Here is a 20580-nt window from a genome sequence, read left to right as displayed (position 1 = left end):
GGACAGTTTTGAATGCGTTTCCAGGGGGATGTTGGCTATATCTTTTCTATTTACATGGGATGATCACAATTTCATACCAGATAATTACACCTGGGACAGTTTTCTTTGCGTTTCCAGTGGGATGATGGCTATATCTTTTCTATTTACGTGGGATGATCACGTTTTTATCGCAGATAATTACACCTGGGATAGTTTTCAATCCGTTTCCAGGGGGATGATAAATATAAAAGTTATAGCCATGTGGGATGATCAGGTTTTTATTGCCAATATGTATACCTGGGACTGTTTTTATATGCGTTTCCAAGGAGGTGAAGGCTATAACATTTTTATTTACGTGGGATGATCAGGTTTTTATCGCAGATATGTATACCTGGGACCATTTTCTATGTGCTTTTATGGAGATGATGGCTATATGTTTTTTTTTATTTACAAGGGATGATCACGTTTTAGGGGCCTTATTCTGATTCACTCCTTCTGCCAAATTCCTTCTTAGTTGGACAAATCCATGTGCACTGCAGGTGGGGTAGATGTGACATGTGCAGAGAGAGTTAGATTTGAGTGGGGTTTTACTTCATAGTGAGATCTATATTGCAGTGTAAAAATAAAGCAGTCAGTATTTGCCCTGCACAGAAGCCAAATAACTCACCCAAATCTAATTCTCTCTGGACATTTACACCTGCAGTGCACATGGTTTTATCCATCTAAGAAGGAATTTGCCAAAAGGAGTGAACCAGAACAAGGCCCTTAACCCCTTGAGTTGTATGCCCGGAGATATTCCTGGCTCAGCTGCGCTGCCGCAGCGGGCTGTCCCGGAATATTTCCGGTCATATCACTAATGCAGAATAGGTGTGCACCAGTGGTGTCCAGGTGTGCAACACTGGTGCAGCACCTCTAGAGCCCTCTCCCACACCCTTCCAGTCCCCCCGTCACCTTCGCTCCGTCAATCGATACCCTGGACCTCCGGTGACCCGCCAGCCAGCCGCCCGTCGGCGGCAGGCTCGGGTGTGGTCGGCGCGGCTCGAGGGGACTCGGGAGTGCTCAGGCACCAGACTCCTCCCGAGCCGCCGCGAACATCCCCCAGCTTGCCGCCGACTTCACTGCTGAATGTGACAGGCGGCTTAGGCAGAGGGGACAGCGGCAGCACTGCAGGGAAGCGCTGGCGTACTATCGCCGGAGCGGAGGCGAGGGAGGGGGGCTTGCAACTTTATGTGGTGGGTACTTCTGGAGCAGGACAAACCTGCCCTGATAGGTTTGTCCTGCCCCAGCAAAACCCACCACTCAAGGGGTTAAAGTAGCTATGTATACCTGGGACTGTGTTCTACGCGTTTACAGTGGGATGATGGTATTACCAGCGGATGAACGACAGGGTGGAAAGTCGTCCACCCCCGGATAAATCACTGATAAGGGCGAAAATCGCTCAGAGTGTATGCACAGAGCATCAATTTTCAGGTCAGTAATTTTCCTCATCATCTTTATCGATAGTCTGGGCAACATCGCCCAATGTGTATGGGTCAGCGATTATGTGGGAGCGCTCATTAGCACTCACCGCTGCCCCATACACACTGGAGGCCAGCTTCTATAAGCTTCAAAAGTGATAAAATGGAGAGTCATAAACAGACAGCCAATCAGCTCCTGCCTGACATTTTTCAAACACAGTCTGTGGCATGGCAGGTAGGAGCTGATTGGCTGTCTGTTTATGACTCTCCATTTTATCACTTTTGAAGCTTATAGAATCTGGCCCCCAGTGTGTATGGGGCAGCGGTGAGTGCTAATGAGCGCTCCCACATAATCGCTGACCCATACACATTGGGCGATGTTGCCCAGACTATCGATAAAGATGATGAGGAAAATTACTGACCTGAAAATTGATGCTCTGTGCATACACTCTGAGCGATTTTCGCCCTTATCAGTGATTTATCCGGGGGTGGACTACTTTCCACCCTGTCGTTCATCCGCTGGTAATACCATCATCCCACTGTAAACGCGTAGAACACAGTCCCAGGTATACATAGCTACTTTAACCCCTTGAGTGGTGGGTTTTGCTGGGGCAGGACAAACCTATCAGGGCAGGTTTGTCCTGCCCCAGAAGTACCCACTACATAAAGTTGCAAGCCCCCCTCCCTCGCCTCCGCTCCGGCGATAGTACGCCAGCGCTTCCCTGCAGTGCTGCCGCTGTCCCCTCTGCCTAAGCCGCCTGTCACATTCAGCAGTGAAGTCGGCGGCAAGCTGGGGGATGTTCGCGGCGGCTCGGGAGGAGTCTGGTGCCTGAGCACTCCCGAGTCCCCTCGAGCCGCGCCGACCACACCCGAGCCTGCCGCCGACGGGCGGCTGGCGGGTCACCGGAGGTCCAGGGTATCGATTGACGGAGCGAAGGTGACGGGGGGACTGGAAGGGTGTGGGAGAGGGCTCTAGAGGTGCTGCACCAGTGTTGCACACCTGGACACCACTGGTGCACACCTATTCTGCATTAGTGATATGACCGGAAATATTCCGGGACAGCACGCTGCGGCAGCGCAGCTGAGCCAGAAATATCTCCGGGCATACCACTCAAGGGGTTAAGGGCCTTGTTCTGGTTCACTCCTTTTGGCAAATTCCTTCTTAGATGGATAAAACCATGTGCACTGCAGGTGTAAATGTCCAGAGAGAATTAGATTTGGGTGAGTTATTTGGCTTCTGTGCAGGGCAAATACTGACTGCTTTATTTTTACACTGCAATATAGATCACACTATGAAGTAAAACCCCACTCAAATCTAACTATCTCTGCACATGTCACATCTACCCCACCTGCATTGCACATGGATTTGTCCAACTAAGAAGGAATTTGGCAGAAGGAGTGAATCAGAATAAGGCCCCTAAAACGTGATCATCCCTTGTAAATAAAAAAAAACATATAGCCATCATCTCCATAAAAGCACATAGAAAATGGTCCCAGGTATACATATCTGCGATAAAAACCTGATCATCCCACGTAAATAAAAATGTTATAGCCTTCACCTCCTTGGAAACGCATATAAAAAACAGTCCAAGGTATACATATTGGCAATAAAAACCTGATCATCCCACATGGCTATAACTTTTATATTTATCATCCCCCTGGAAACGGATTGAAAACTATCCCAGGTGTAATTATCTGCGATAAAAACGTGATCATCCCACGTAAATAGAAAAGATATAGCCATCATCCCACTGGAAACACATTCAAAACCGTCCCAGGTATAATTATCTGCGATAAAGACGTGATCATCCCACGTAAATAGAAAAGATATAGCCATCATCCCCCTGGAAACGCATTCAAAACTGTCCCAGGTGTAATTATCTGCGATGAAATTGTGATCATCCCATGTAAATAGAAAAGATATAGCCATCATCCCCCTGGAAACGCATTGAAAACGGTCCCAGGTGTAATTATCTGCGATAAAAACGTGATCATCCCACATAAATAGAAAAGATATAGCCATCATCCCCCTGGAAACTCATTGAAAACTGTCCCAGGTGTAATTATCCGCGATAAAAAGCTGATCATCCCACGTAAATAGAAAAGATATAGCCATCATCCCCCTGGAAACGCATTCAAAACTGTCCCAGGTGTAATTATCTGCGATGAAATTGTGATCATCCCACGTAAATAGAAAAGATATAGCCATCATCCCCCTGGAAACGCATTGAAAACGGTCCCAGGTGTAATTATCTGCGATAAAAACGTGATCATCCCACATAAATAGAAAAGATATAGCCATCATCCCCCTGGAAACTCATTGAAAACTGTCCCAGGTGTAATTAACCGCGATAAAAAGCAGATCATCCCACGTAAATAGAAAAGATATAGCCATCATCCCCCTGGAAACACATTCAAAACCATCCCAGGTATAATTATCTGTGATGAAATTGTGATCATCCCATGTAAATAGAAAAGATATAGCCATCATCCCCCTGGAAACGCAAAGAAAACTGTCCCAGGTGTAATTATCTGCGATAAAAACGTGATCATCCCACGTAAATAGAAAAGATATAGCCATCATCCCACTGGAAACACATTCAAAACCGTCCCAGGTATAATTATCTGCGATAAAGACGTGATCATCCCACGTAAATATAAAATAAATAGCCATCATCCCCCTGGAAACGCATTCAAAACTGTCCCAGGTGTAATTATCTGCGATAAAAAGGTGATCATCCCACGTAAATAGAAAAGATATAGCCATCCTCCCCCTGGAAACGCAAAGAAAACGGTCCCAGGTGTAATTATCTGCGATAAAAACGTGATCATCCCACGTAAATAGAAAAGATATAGCCACCATCCCCCTGGAAACACACTCAAAACCATCCCAGGTATAATTATCTGCGATAAAAAGCTGATCATCCCACGTAAATAGAAAAGATATAGCCATCATCCCCCTGGAAACGCATTCAAAACTGTCTCAGGTGTAATTATCTGCGATGAAATTGTGATCATCCCACGTAAATAGAAAAGATATAGCCATAATCCCCATGGAAACGCATTGAAAACTGTCCCAGGTGTAATTATCTGCGATAAAAAGGTGATCATCCCACGTAAATAGAAAAGATATAGCCATCCTCCCCCTGGAAACGCAAAGAAAACGGTCCCAGGTGTAATTATCTGCGATAAAAACGTGATCATCCCACGTAAATAGAAAAGATATAGCCATCATCCCACTGGAAACACATTCAAAACCGTCCCAGGTATAATTATATGCGATAAAGACGTGATCATCCCACGTAAATATAAAATAAATAGCCATCATCCCCCTGGAAACGCAAAGAAAACTGTCCCAGGTGTAATTATCTGCGATAAAAACGTGATCATCCCACGTAAATAGAAAAGATGCTACATAAATCCTGTAACTTTTTTTAACTATAAATATCATTGAAAAGCTTAATGTGATTTCTGTATTTTCTATATTCTGTTAAAGTAAAAAAAAAATAGTGACATCTAGAGGTGTGAACTGGAACTGCAGGCAATCATCCTGATCATCCCTTTTTGTGATCATCCTTTTAGTATATCCCTAAGAAGCTGGTCGAATAAGAAGCCAACTTCAGCCTCGTGGTGTTTCACTTATTCTCATCCTGATCTTAGACTCCGTCTTCTCCCTGATGAGGTCAGCCGGTCATATGGAGCGACGTCATCAGATTATAGCATGTTTCGTGCCCAAACTCAACGCTGATTTTTTTTTTAACACCGGAAGTATGGAAGGTTGTGGGCGGAAGACGCTATGGCACTTCCGCCAGTGTGTGGTGCCGGTCTTGTGACGTCTGCAGTAGTTGCCGGATGTGGCTGATGTGCTGAGGTGGAGATGTGTGTTCGCAGTCATGGCGGTGAGACACTGAGGGGCTATATATCTCATAGCTATATTAGGACAACCGTGGGGTGTTATAGAAATTCCGCCGGCTAACTGAGCTGTAGCCATCTTTACTGTGGGAAGCAGTTTCCTGAACTTCCATTCACTAAATTCAGTTGTAGCCTCCCTTGCTGGGGTGTGGTACAGGGGAACGACCGCAGAGGTTCCTGCTGTACCATTTATAGCTAATGACTATACTGTACACTAATTATTAGTGGTACAGTAATTAGTGTACAGTATGGCTATGAGTGGTTCAGAATAGCTGAGTAGTAAAGTATAGTCATTAGTGGCACAGTATACTGTACCACTCATAGCCATACTGTACCACTGATGATACTGTACTAAACTGTACCACTCATAGCCATACTGTACTATTCCCACTGATACTGTACCATTCATAGCCATGCTGTACTTTACTTTACCACTGATGATACTGTACTATACTGTACCACTAATTACTGTACTGTACAATAGCTGAGTAATGGTGGTACAGTATAGCCATTAGTGACTATACTGTAACACTCATAGCCATACTTTATCACTGATGATGCTGGCTATATTGTACCACTCATAGCCATGCTGTACAATACTTTACCACTGATGATACTGTACTATACTGTACCACTAATTACTGTACTGTACAATAGCTGAGTGCTACAGTAACAGTGGTACAGTATAGTCATTAGTGACTATACTGTACCACTCATAGCCATACTTTACCACTGATGATACTGGACTATACAGTACCACTATTGCCTATACTGTACCACTCATAGCCATACCGTACCACCCACTGATACTGTACTATACTGTACCACTAATGCCTATACTGTACACCTAATATACTGTACACTAATAGTTTACATTATTGTCATTAGTGGTATAATACAGTATGGCTGAGTGGTACAGTATAGTCATTAGTGGTATAGTACATTATGGCTATGAGTGATACAGTATAGAACAGTATGGAAATGAGTGGCACAGTAGTCATTAGTGGTACAGTATAGTGTATATAATAATGTACCACTCATAGTTCTACTGTACTATAATGTACCAATCATAGTCATACTGTACCACTAATGACTATATGGTACTATGCTGTACCGCTAATAATGATACTGTTCTATACTGTACCCCTAATGACTTTACTGCACCACTCATAGCCATCTGAGGATTTAATATTCACCCCCCCAAAAAAACTCTGCTTACATACAAAAAGCTGCTCCAATCTATAGGAATATTTACTATTGTTTTAAAATTGTTTTAATAAATTGTTATATCTTTCTCAGACAATTCCATGCTATTTCATTTGATGCAATTTCAATTTAATTTGAATGTGATAAGCACTGCTTTATACATATTATGTGTTATTGTTCTACATCCTAGAGGTTTACTATACAGCTCTCCCAAGCAGCAGCTCATTTCTGTACTGAAACAGCTCACACCAGCTCCTTTTTTTCTTTTAGAAAATAGAAATTTCACTTCAGGCGCTGCGAACTTTAAAGCTGCATATCAAACTTAAAAAGAGGTCACCGGACCACTATTGACTGTAGTGCAAAAAAAGGAAAAGTCTCACCTGCGCTAAAAAGTCCTGAAATATTGGTGACCCTTCATAGGGCTCCAATCCTTTTTTTTCCCCCCTCCTCACTCCCAAAATTCATACATGTGGAGAAACAAAGGAAAAATATACAATGATGTAAAACTATGGCCCTTATTCAGATCTGATTACAGTACAAATGTGTTCTCAAAATGGGCAAAACCATGTGCACTGCAGGTGGGGCAGATGTAACCTGCAGAGAGAGTTAGATTTGTGTGAGTTATTTTGTTTCTGTGCAGAGTAAATACTGGCTGCTTTATTTTTACACTGCAATTTAAGGCCCATACACACTTGAAGATTTTTCATTTCAAAAGAAATTGCTAAAATCTGTGACAGATATATCTTTCACCAAAGTAGTGCGTACACACTGAGCTATTTTCCCCAAAGAGCAAGAGATTTTCAGGAGGCGAAAAGGCCCATACACACTTGACGATTTTCAGCTGAAAATTGCCTAGTGTGTATGCCCCCGAAATTGCCGACTAGCGATGATGCGCGCTCCCGCATCATCGCTAGTGAGGTGGGCAATCTGCTGGTTTTACCAGCACACCTAGCGATGATGGCTGGTTTTTCAACCATCATTGCCAAGTGTGTACAGCAGCTGGGCTGAAAGATGAAAGTTTTTCAGTCCGGCTAACAGCCCGCTCCCTCCCCCTGTTCATACTCACCCTGCCCCGCTCCAACGCTGCTTGGCTCTCCAATCTGCAGCTGCACGGCTTCCACTTTACTGCTCTCCTGGCCGGACACAGAGCCCGGCAGGATGCCCCGCCCCCCGGCATCAGCTGAGCTCAGTCCCTGTGCTCCACTGTGTGGAGAATACACATGCCACTGACCACCAATGAATTAACTTTAAGGCAGTAATATATACATTGCTGGCACATGCCAGCAATGTATATATTACTGACACCACTGGGCACCAATGTAAATAATAAGCCATAATATATTCATTGCTGGCACACACCAGCAATGTATATATTTTTGGCACCACTGAACACCAATGTAATTTATAAGCCATAATATATACATTGCTGGCACACACCAGCAATGTATATATTACCAGCACCACCAGCCACCAATACATATTTTTATGGCGGTAACGTATACATGGCTGGCACAGGCCAGCCATGTGTACGTTACCGCCACCAATGTATATTTTATTTAGTTACCACCCATCCTGGATGACTCCGTGCAGTCTAGTAATTAAGCCCGGTGTCCGGACAGGTGTTGTTCCCGGACTAGAGAATGTCCGGGAACAGGCAGAGTCCATCACCGGTGCCAACATTAGTTCCTCTCTGCGGGCGCTGATGTATAGTATATTCACGGTGAGAGTCTGCAAAAGGCTGTGTGTGCGCGCTGCTGGGAGAAATAGCCAGCCCGACTATTAGGTATGCAGCTATTTTGCTTCCGGCTGCGCAACGCTTTCTGAAGGCTGTCTGGCTGCCACTCTTGCCACACTCACTGCTCTTAAACTACCATGTGGCATCAAGTATGAAGGCCCTGGCATCTAGCATAAAGGCCCTGGCATGTAGCCTCTGTCATTGAGCAAGAAACCCCTAGCAATTAATATGTAGGTAAGCGCCACTAATGTGGCATAATATGTAATAGTGTGTGTGGTAAAATATGTAATGGGCATCAGTGTGTGGCATAATATGTAATGGCCATTACGATGTATGGCATAATGTGTAATGGGTATTACAGTGTACAAAACAGTATAGCAGTAGCCTATGCATTGCTGACACAGGTGAATGGATTTCTCCCTACATGCACGGCTGCAAATAAAATCGTAGCCATGCACAACGGCGTTTACCTGATCCCTGGGCTCCAATTATACGCAGCCCAGCGATCAGTTCTGAATCAGGCCCCAAGAACAGAAATGCACTGAATAAAATGGCCCCCTGCTCCCACCCTTGGGATTCAAACCCCTCCCATTATGTAAATAGCCTTATAATGAAAGATTAAAAGAGAAAAAGGTGAACCTCGAAACCAGTTAAAGCTGCTGTATATGGGAGTGTGTAAGGCTCCCCGTGAAATTAATAAACAAAAGACCCTTATACAGCGCTTGGGTTAGTCTGAATGATTACCAAACACAAATATGATAATAAAGTGCAAATTAATTATTTCATTACACAACAATAAAGAGAATTCTCTATATGAAAAAAATGTATATATAAAAATATATAATGAAAACATTGCACAATGTCAGTGCATGCACATGGCTCCGGAAGGAAAGAAAAGGCAGTTCATTGGGCCAATAGATTAACTATAATTACCACCATTGATGGTCGAATCGTCAGGGTCTCATCTGGTGACCTGAGAGTAGTTCCGGTTAAATTCCCAGCATATCGATCCAATTAGCCTCAGATGGAAATGAGCAGGAATGGTTGGTGGAGTGATGGATATGCAACCGCCGTGAATCACTGCAATGGAGGTATAGACCTGTGGAGGCTGGTCCGGAGTGGAGTTCACCATGAAGGAGCCTGGTGCAAGATGGTGTCAGGGCTCTTGGTTGGGGCCAAACTATGTGGTGGGGCTCAACGCGTTTCGACGCGTTAACACGTCTTCATCAGGAATGCTGCGGATTATATTTGTGTAATTAAATAAATGTATTTGTACTTTATTATCATATTTGTGTTTGGTCATCATTCAGACTAACCCAAGCGCTGTATACCCTTTCTTTTATAATGAAAGATTTTCTGGAAAGTCTTTCGACTCCTGAAAATCTCTAGCTCTTTGGGGAAAATAGTTCATTGTGTACGCACTACTTTGGTGACAGATAGATCTTTCAGAGATTTTGGCAAAGTCTTTTGAAATGAAAATCTTCAAGTGTGTATGGGCCTAAAGACTTTGCTGAAAATCTTTCATTATAAATGAGTTGGGTTTGAATTCCAAGGGTTCCATATATACATTGGTGGCAGTGGGCATATAAATATATGGACAGTGATGGTGGTAATGGATACATTGCTGGCCTGTGCAATAACAAAATATACATTGGTGGGCAGTGTTGGCGCTAATTTATGCATTTCTGGCACATACCAGCAATGTACATTGCCCACCAATGTTTATATATTTATATGCCCAATGCCACCCATGTATATTTATTTAAATGCAAACTGCCCAACTATGTATTTATGTAAATTAGTGTTCATTCTAGAACCCGCTATATTTGAAAACCCATGCAGTTCCTCTTCCCTGCCTGGGGTGTCGCTGTCTGCTGGAGTGCTTCTAGCACAGTGTGGTCTGTATATCAGCACTGATATGCAAACCAGACCTGTGCTAGAAACACCACAGCAGACAGTGACACCCCAGACAGGGAAGAGGAACTGCGTGGGATTTCAAAGATAGCGGGTGCTAGAATGAACACTATAAATGGCATGCGCGCACTAGACAGGGGGGCGCAACTCCCCCCCACGCGCCCCGGAGCAACCCGGCGGCCACATCACCCGCCAACCCTTGTGGAGCGGCGTGGCAGCCCTCACCTCATCACCCGCAGCCCCCCCCAGTGGAGCCATGTAGCACCGACCGCATCACCCGCCAGCCCCTTCCCTCCCTAGGAGCGATGTGGCCGCGGCTGCATAACTCCCCTCTGGAGAAATGCGGCGGCTGCATCCCCCCCAGTGGAGCAGGTAAGGGCCAGAGCGCCCCCCCACCCGTCCACCTGGGGTGCCCTGCCCCATCCTTGGCTGTCCCCCATGGAATCAGATGATGACACACACAGCTGGCCACCAATGTTTATATGCCCACTGCCACCAATATATTCATTTAAATGCACCAGAAATATATTATAAAATATACAGGTACACCACCGATTTTCCGGCATCATCGGTTCAGGGCCGTGCCAGATTATCGATTTTGACGAAGGATTTCTAGTTTTTACAAATTTTGCACCTTCAGTACATTTCTAAAGCAATAAATAGTCAAATATATGCTACAGCATAATATCAATGAATTAATAAACACATTGTAGTGTATACAAAACTGTTTATTACAGTGTACTATGTGCTGTATAAGCAAAACAGGTATCAGGTACATTTTGAACAAACATTAACAGTAAGTGCAGTATGAATGAAAGTCTTGCTGGGACCTTGAACTCCATATCTGCCCCACTGCTGCCTGCTGTGTCACCTGCAGTGTCCTTGGAAGCTGTACCCAGTGGCACTTGTTTATGCTGTGTCTTCCGCCCATGTGTGGTACTTGCTGGGACCTTGGATGCCATATCAGCCCCACTGCTGCCTGCTGTGTCACCTGCGGGATCCTTGGAAGCTGTAGCCAGTGACACTTGCTCATGCTGTGTGTTCCGCCGATGTGCGGTACTTGCTTTGACCTCAGACACCATGATGCTTCCTGTGTCATCTGCAGTGTCCGCGGAAGCTGTACTCACTGACACATGCGCCTATTGCGTGTTACGCCCATGCACAGAAAGTGTTCCGGATTAAAAGAGTTCATCAGCCTCTTTTAATCCGGACAATATTGCTTTGTCCGGATTAAAAGAGGTCCCTAATCTAGAAAAAACAGAGAAGAAAGGTGCTCTGCATGGTGCAGATAAAACAAGATTTATTGGGGAGAAAAACAATGATTCTCCAGACAATTAAAAGACAATTGCTCGTACCGAGTGCACAGACACTGTGGACTGGTTACCACATGGAGAAATATAAATACCCGGGGCAAACAGATGCATGGTGAATATCAGGAGATCCGGGACCAAAGCTGCCGAGGACGCTGGGTTGCGCCGAAGGAACGATGGAGACCAGAGCTGGAGATGTCAGCGTGAGGAGACGCAGGGACCAGGAGAGAAGCGGGTGTCAACTCTCTCCTGGTCTTGGCATCTCCTCACGCTGACATCTCCGGCTCCGGTCTCATCGTTCCTTCGGCGCAACCCAGCATCCTCAGCAGCTTTGTTACATCTGCTCCACCTGCAGTGCACATGATTTGGCACATGATTTTGCCCATTTTGAGAACAAATTCAGATCTGAATAAGGGCCTATAAGTAACAAGTCGTTCTCCTTCTGGATGAATGGAGAGAAAGGAAAAGGTGTTCCCGATAGTTTCTAAACAATCCGGGGTGCACATCACCTCACATGTATGCTTACATATGACATGCTCTGTGTACTCTCATAAAGGTATCTTTTCAAATACGACTCCAGTAGCCAAGATAAAAACAAAACTCTTTAATCCTTAAAACCACAGCGGAGCAGGAACAAATCAATAACAGCCTTCATACCACATTAGATGTTACCCGGGTGTTTAAATATGGTACCAGGCACTGAAAATGAATGCTCCCCACTCTGCTGCCTTAAAATTTACCAGACACTTGCGGTGCCTTTTTCAAGAAATGTGTCAAATATCGCTGGACTTATTGGTGTGCGGGTATTAGGATGTGATCCTTCAAGGACCATCTGCGTGTACCTACAGTTCCCTCTTTTTTTTCTTTACCTTGGTAAAAAAATTCCTGTACCACTAGTAGTAGTAGTAGTACGTTTATTTATAAGGCGCCGCAAAGTGTCCGCAGCGCCGTACATAGCAAACAAAAAAATTACGATGTAACGTACAGGGTGTGTTGAAAAATACAGTATAAATAGGGGTATAGCTGGTAGAACTAAAATCAGCATCAGTTCAGAAGTAGGTGTCAAAATTGTCGAGGAGACTGAAGATGAAGTAGAGGAAGGGAAGAACAGGCCAGGAGCACAGGTGAGGTAAAGAGGTAGGGTGAGTACGTGAGGAAGGAGGGCCCTACTCATAAGAGTTAACATACTAAAAATAGGTGGGTGGACGAATGAAAAACAATAGGATAAGTAGGAACGGAGGCAGGATAGGAGGATCAAAAGAGGTTAGGTGGAGGGATAGGCTAGTCGAAAAAATTGGGTTTTGAGGGAGCGCTTGAAGGAGGTAAGGGAATCAGAAAGCCTGATGAGTGCCGGGAGGTTGTTCCAGTGCAGGGGGGCAGCGCGAGAGAAGTCTTGGACACGGGAGTGGGAGGAGGTGATTAGGTGAGAGGTCAGTCGGCGGTCAGTGATGGAGCGAAGAAGACGGGAGGGAGTGTGGATAGAGATCAGTGAAGAGAGGTAAGGAGCGGTGGAGGAGGAGAGAGCCTTGTAGGTGGTGGTGAGGAGTTTAAAGAGAACTCGGAAAGGAATGGGGAGCCAGTGAAGAGATAGACAGAGGGGGGAGGCGGAGGTAGAGCGTCGGGAGAGGAAGATGAGCCTAGAAGCAGCGTTAAGAATGGATTGGAGAGGTGCGAGGCGGGTGAGAGGTAGCACTGAGAGAAGGATGTTTCAGTAGTCAAGGCGGGAGATGACAAGAGAGTGAATGAGAATTTTGGTCGCGTCAGTGGAGAGGAATGGTCTGATGCGTGAGATGTTGCGTAGGTGAAAGCGGCAAGACTGTGAGAGAGCACGAATGTGGGGGTGAAAGAGAGGGAGGAGTCAATGATGACACTGAGGCAGCGCGTTTGGTCGGTGGAGGTGATCTCGGTTTCACCAATGCTGATGGAGATAGTGGGAGAAGAGGGGATGTTCGGGGGATGGAAGATTAGAAGTTCAGTTTTAGCCATGTTTAGCTTCAGGAAGCGTTGGGTCATCCAGGCTGAGATGGCCGTGAGGCATTCGGAGATCTTGGACAGGAGTGATGGGGATAGGTCGGGGGAAGAGAGATAGATTAGGGTATCATCAGCAAAAAGGTGGTAATGAAAACCATAGGAGCTGATGAGGGTGCCCAGAGAGGTGGTGTAGAGAGAGAAGAGGAGAGGGCCAAGGACTGACCCTTGGGGAACACCGACTGGCTGCGGGGTAGTAGGAGAGGAGGAGCTCGGAGTGGAGACGGAGAAGGAGCGATCGGAGAGGTATGAGGTGAACCAGGAGAATACTGTGCCAGTGATGCCAAAGGAGCGGAGGGTGTTGAGCAGGAGAGGGTGGTCAACAGTGTCAAAGGCAGCCGACAGATCAAGCTGGATGAGGATAGAGAAGAGGCCTTTGGATTTAGCCGATATTAGATCGTTAGTGACTTTGGTCAGGGCAGTTTCAGTGGAGTGTAAAGGGCGGAACCCGGATTGGAGGGGGTCGAGAATGGAGTTAGCAGTAAGGTGGCTTAGGAGACGATTATAGGTCAGACGTTCTAGGAGCTTGGAGGCAAAAGGGAGGAGGGAGATTGGCCTGTAGTTGGATGGAGAGTTGGGGTCCAGATTTGTTTTTTTGAGAATTGGGGAGACAAGAGCGTGTTTGAAGGAGGAAGGGAAGATCCCAGAGGATAGGGAAAGATTAAAGAGGTGAGCCAGGTGAGAGCAGACTGACGGACTGAGACGACGGATAATATTGGAGGGGATAGGATCGCGCGGGCAGGTGGAGGGAGAAGCGGATTGAAGGATAGAGTGGACTTCAGCAGCAGTGGTGGGGTAAAATGAGGACAGGGGTTGGAAGGAGGGGAATGGAGATGGAGGAGGGAGAGGGTGAGGTCATGGCAGCAGTGATGGCAGTCCTGAGAGAGGAGATTTTGGTTGAAAAGTAGGTAGCAAAATCAGCGGCTACGATGGAGGACGGAAGAGCTGGAGGAGGGGGGGAGAGCAAGGAGTTGAAGGTGGCGAAGAAGGGGCGAGAAGAGGACACAGCGTGTTTGAGAAGGATCAAGTGTGTTGACATTATGCCGTGAGACAATGCGCTTGGGAGGGGGAGGGGGAGTGGGAGAGGGGGAAGCAGTGAGGGAGAAGGAGATGAGGTGATGGTCAGAAAGAGGAAAAGCTGAGATAGTGTAGTCAGTAAGGGAACAAGAGCGAGAGAAGACGAGATCGAGGGAGTGTCCTTGGATGTGGGTGGGAGAGGTAGTCCACTGAGATAGGCCAAGAGAGCAGCAGAGAAAGAGGAGTTTGGAGGTGCCAGGATCAGCGGGGTTATCCAAGGGGATGTTAAAGTCACCAAGAATGACAGATGGCAGGTCAGAGGAGAGGAAGTGTGGAAGCCAGGCGGCGAAGTTGTCAAGATTGTCAAATTTGAACAGAGTGTCTAATCATTGTTGCCCAGTGGATTGAGGAGAAATTGCCTGCAGTGCGAAGTACCATTTATTTACCTGGGTCACATCTGATATTGGTATAGAGACTGTTTGGTATTCTTTTCTGCTCCACTGGGGTTTTAATCGGAATAAAGGAATTTTGCTTTTTATTTGGAATCTGGAGTGCTATATATAAAGATACCTTTATGGGAGTACAAAACACCTATCTTATGTAAGCATACGTGTGAGCACCTTCCATTTATGTGCACGAGTGAGGTGACCCCATAGAAAAACCTTGGATCGTTTGGAATCTCTGGGAACACATTTTTCCATTATTTCCACTCACCTAAAAGGGAGAATAATATACAGAGAATCCATGGTTACCAATTTTCTCGTCTTTTTTTCCCCCCCATATATAAACGTGGGAGAGAAGGGATTCGGAGCCCTGAGTGACGTGGAGGACTTTGATCCATTGTTTGGACTTTGAGCGCATGTGAGACTTTTCCTTTTTGTTCTTGTATAGTACAGTATGGCTATGAGTGGTACAGAATAGCTGAGTGGTACAGTATAGTCATTAGTGGTATAGTACATTGGATGTGGTATAGGATCCCGACAGTCATTAGCCCAACGTCGGGATCCCGTCTGCACGGACTCAGACAGCATGGTGAGCGCAACAAAGCCCCTTGCAGGCATTGTTGTGCAAAGCCCCTTGTTGCGCAAAGCCCTTTCCCTCGTGGACCCCCACGAGGGAAAATAGCAGGTGGCCGTTGGTCACCTGTCTGTCGGCGTTTTGACAGTCGGGATCCTGACGTCGGGTAAATGACTATCGGGATCCTGACTGTCGGGACCGCATCCGCTACCCAGTACATTATGGCTATGAGTGATACAGTATAGTACAGTATGGCTATGAGTGGCACAGTAGTTATTAGTGGTACAGTATAGTGACTATAATGTACCACTCATAGTCCTACCGTACTATAATGTACCACTCATAGCTAATATATAACGTACCAGGAAAGACTAAAAGATCTTAATATGTATAGTTTAGAGCAGAGAAGGGAAAGGGGGGACATGATAGAAACTTTCAAATATATCAAGGGTTTTAACAAGGTACAGGTGAGAGACATTCTTCACAGGAAGAGGAGCAACAGAACACGAGGATCAATGGTTTGAGGTAACATGTTTAAAAAAGGAGCAGACTAGATGGGCCAAGTGGTTCTTATCTGCCATCACATTCTATGTTTCTATGTTACTGTACTATACTGTACCACTCATAGCCATACTGTACCACTAATGACTATAAAGTACTATGCTGTACCGCTAATAATGATACTGTGCTATACTATACCACTCATGACTATACTGCACCACTGATAGCTGTCACTTATAGCTGTACCACTCATAGCCATACTGTCATATACTGTACTGCTAATTATGACAGTCCTATACTGTACCACTAATGATGCTACTGTACTATACTGAACCACTAATGACTATACTTTACCAATAAAGACAATACTGTACCACTCATAACCATACTGACCTATACTGTAATGCTATTGATAATTCTGTCATATACTGTATCACTAATTACTATACTGTTTATGACTATACCACTCCTAGCCATACTGTACCCCCTAATGACTATACTGTACCCCTGATGATACTGTATTATACTGTACCACAAATTTTTATACTGCACCACTGATAGCTGTACTGTACCACTAATGACGATACTGTCCTATACTGTACCACTAATGATGATACTGTACTATACTGTGCCACTAATGACTATACTGTACTACTGTACCGCTAATGATCATATGGTCCTATACTGTAACACTGATACTGTACTATAGTTTACTAATAATGACTATACTGCACCACTGATAGCTGCACTGTACCTCTAATGACTGTACCACTCATAGCCATACTGTCCTATACTGTACCACTAATGATGATACTGTACTAAGCGCAACGGAATATGCTTCACTATATAAGAAACTGGTAAATAATACTGTACCGCTAATGACTATATTGTACCACTCATAGCCATACTGTACCACTGATGATACTGTCCTATACTGTACCACTGATGATACTGTCTTATTCTGTACCACTGATGATACTATACTGTACCACTCATAGCCTGTACCGCTAATGACGATACTGTCCTATACTATACAACTAATACTGTACTATACTGTACCACTAATGACTATACTGTACCACTCATAGCTATACTGTACTATACTTTACCGCTAATTATGATACTGTACTATACTGTAACGCTATATTGTACTATACTGTGCCACTAATGACTACACTGTACTGCTTATATTTTGCACTACGGAGAGCTTTACTGTACCACTAATAGCTATACTGTACTATACTGCACCACTGGTAGCTATACTGTGCCACTAATGACTATACTGTACTGCTTATTATAACTATACTGTACCACTTATAGCCATACTGTCCTGTACCACTAATGACCATACTGTACCACTAATGATGATACTATACTATACTGTGCCACTAATGACTATACTGTACCACTCATAGCCATACTGTACCACTAATATACTGTACTATACTGTTACTATGCTAAGCTGCTACAATCCAACCTGGCTAAGGACCACAGAATGTTCGTGGGCACAGATCAATGATAAAATTCATTGCTGAAGAACATTTATTGCAGGACTGAGAAATCTCTATATTTGGCCCTGTTAGTCCATGTCAGTCACTAACAGTCCCTGTTTATCAGTCACTATGTGGGTGGTATTCAGTTGTCTTCTCCAGCATTTCAGCTTGCTATCCACAGGGGTGATGAGCTGAAATGTGCAAATGCGTGGCTAACCCTGGTCATAATGAGTGTGATATGCACAAAAAAAATAATTGAATAACGCCCCAAGATCTCCTATCACTTTAGTTGGGAGATCGGGCACAATATAATTGAACCCTATATTTAATCCCATTTCCCCTGTCTTTCATGGTAGCTTGATCTCTAGCCGTGAAATGGCTCCCTAAACCCCCCCTCCCCCCCCCCCCAAAAAAAAAATAATAATAATAATTGGATGGGTGACTTAGGAATCCCACCTGGGTAGCTACCAGGTTTGGCCACGGGAACAACCTGGGTAAGGGTGCCCTCGAAATGGATATCCCAAGGAATATGAAACGGAACCAGTTTACAGAATGAGATTGGAAGGTGTCACCAGGAAAGTAGAGATTACAGCCACCATATATGGTGTGGATCATGGGTCCTCAAACTGCGGCCCTCCAGATGTTGTGAAACTACAATTCCCAGCATGCCTTGCCACAGTTTTAACACTCCCTTATAGGAAAACTGTGGCAAGGCATGCTGGGATTTGTAGTTTCAACACATCTGGAGGGCCGCAGTTTGAGGACAGATGGTGTGGATTGTTCCAGTAATAACCCCAAAGGCTGTAATCTCTACCTACCCATCTCCCTGGGGACAGCTGTGACATCAGGTTCCCTCCTGTCATATCCTATCACCTTCACTGCAGTGTGAACGGCAATGATCCAAGAATACCAGTGACTGTTATGAGTCCATGCCAGTCACTGTGAGTCTCAGTCACTATATTTCTGTGTCAGTTCGTGCCGGACATGGTTAGTCTGTGCCAGTCACTATCAGTCTGTGCCAGTCACTTTATGTCCATATCAGTCTTTAGTGGTCTCTGTCAGTCACTATCAGTCCGTCACTGTTTTACTTGTATTTCTTTCCAGCCTAAAGGAAAAGTCGGCACAAAGGGGAAGAAGCAGATTTTTGAGGAGAACACTGAGACGCTGAGTTTCTATCTACGCATCATACTTGGAGCCACTGTGAGTGTGGGACGCCAGTTCCTTCAGCCTAAATGATTATAAACTGTATATGTCAGGCAAGGTGCGTACTTTAAAGAGAGTCAGGGCATATAGTGTTACATGGAGGGGAGATATTACCAGCAGTATTTCTGCTGTGAAATCACTGAATTATCTTTTCCATAGTTTTTCCTGGTCACAGTCTCCAAATTATCTGTTTGTTTTTTTGCCCTCTCCATTTAAAAAAAATAAAAATATTATAGCTTCTCATGCTAAATGTTACACCCCACTTGGCCCTTCTGTGATTTCCTTTATTCCTGCAGTCTGCACATAAGTTGCACTGTGAAACCCACGCACACTGCTTCCCCTCCACCACCTGCCCACTGCCTCCCCCACACAGTTTGTTCCTGATCCCTCCACCACCTGCCCGCTGCCTCCCCCCTCAGCCCACAGCCTGTCCCTGATTCCTTACCCTTCTGCCTGCTGCTTCACCCTACTGCCTGTCCCTGATCCCTCCATCACCTGCCCGCTGCACCTGTATCTCCCTGCTGCCTGCCCGCTGTTTTCCGTACCGATACATCTGAACTACCTGTCCTTTTCCCTGCACTACCTGCCCCTGCTTCCTCCCAGCGCCTATTCCCCCACATTCACCCTCCCCTTACTGGTGCATCCTCCCACCTTTTGTCCACTGCTCCCCATCTGTTGGCCCCCGGCTTCACCCTACCACCTTCCTGCTGACCTTTCCCGTCTGTCCACTGCCTCCCCTTCCCACTGCCAACTGCCCACCTCTTCCCCCCGCTGTCTTCCCACTTCTTACTCCAGCCTCCTGTCCACTGCTCCCCAACCATCTCTCCTCTGCCTGCCCCTGATCCTCCCCACAACCTGCCTGCTGCTTCCTCTGAACCACCTGTCTTTTCTCCGCACCTTTTTGCCCACTTCTTCCTTCCACTGCCTGCCCCCTGCTTCGCCCGTACTGGTCAACTGCTACTCCCCCCCCCCCCCCCCCCCACCTTCTCGATGCTTTCTCACACCTCCTGTCCACTGCTCCCCATCTATCAGCGACATTGTTGGGAGTTGGTGCTTCTTATACCACTTCCTCCTATCAACTACAGACCTTGCTCACCGAGCTTGGTCGAACGAGAGTGCAATGTCCCTGGAGGAAAACCCACATGCAGTGGGACAGCTGAAACCGCTGGGTGCCCCATATACAACGTAGGAGAGCGGGTGACCTTTACCTGCCTTTGCAGACATTGATGGATTTAAGGTATTGATATTTCAAGACTTTTTCGGCCACCGAGTAGAAAATAGTTTTGTCTTTCGTCCATCCCGGTGACACAGCTAACCTTGGGATGTAGGAGGGTCCGCAGGAGCCAAGGCACCTATGCTGAAAGCTTTGCTCTGGATGCAGGCTCCTCCCTTCTGCATTCCCATCATGCTTCAGTTTGTTTTTTGGTGCCCACAGGAGTGCTGATCGGCTGCTGCAGCCGTTTGTTTTTTTTTCTGGATTTTTTACTAGAATAGCTAGGTTTGTTATTGTTTTATTAACTGTGTTTTAGTGCAGGTTTTTTTCCAGTGTGCTGCTTCTGATAGAAGCGCTGCACGCTGAGAGCGCAGCAGAGGCTGGCAGAAGCGCGTCCTGTCAGCGCTCTGTGTGCAGGGGCATAATGTCTGCACCCACTGCACAGCGCTTAACCCCAGCTTTGCTGAGGTTTGCCTGGGCCCTGAGAGCGTCTGGAACCGGCTCCTTGCTTAGAAGGGGATTGTGGGGGAAGGACCTCCCGCGATGGCGGGTGCCACCTTGGAAGGATTTATAGACAGAAATCCCACTAGGGAGG

At 45.7% G+C, this 20580-nt stretch overlaps 1 protein-coding gene across 1 annotated transcript in view; it reads left to right on the top strand.

The window, feature by feature from the left end:
• The first annotated feature begins 5199 nt into the window (after positions 1-5199).
• The window catches only part of TMEM208 (transmembrane protein 208), a 51175-nt gene continuing 35794 nt past the window's right edge, over positions 5200-20580 (top strand). The window contains exons 1-2 of the mRNA XM_083163931.1: positions 5200-5335; positions 18674-18769. Coding sequence (XP_083020057.1) covers positions 5330-5335; positions 18674-18769 — 102 coding nt within the window. The 5' untranslated portion in view covers positions 5200-5329. The remainder of the gene's footprint in view (positions 5336-18673; positions 18770-20580) is intronic.

Source organism: Crinia signifera, chromosome 11 (assembly GCF_055691185.1).
Source record: "Crinia signifera chromosome 11, ASM5569118v1, whole genome shotgun sequence".
Taxonomy (NCBI): domain Eukaryota; kingdom Metazoa; phylum Chordata; class Amphibia; order Anura; family Myobatrachidae; genus Crinia; species Crinia signifera.
This window is presented reverse-complemented; position numbering and strand designations above follow the sequence as displayed.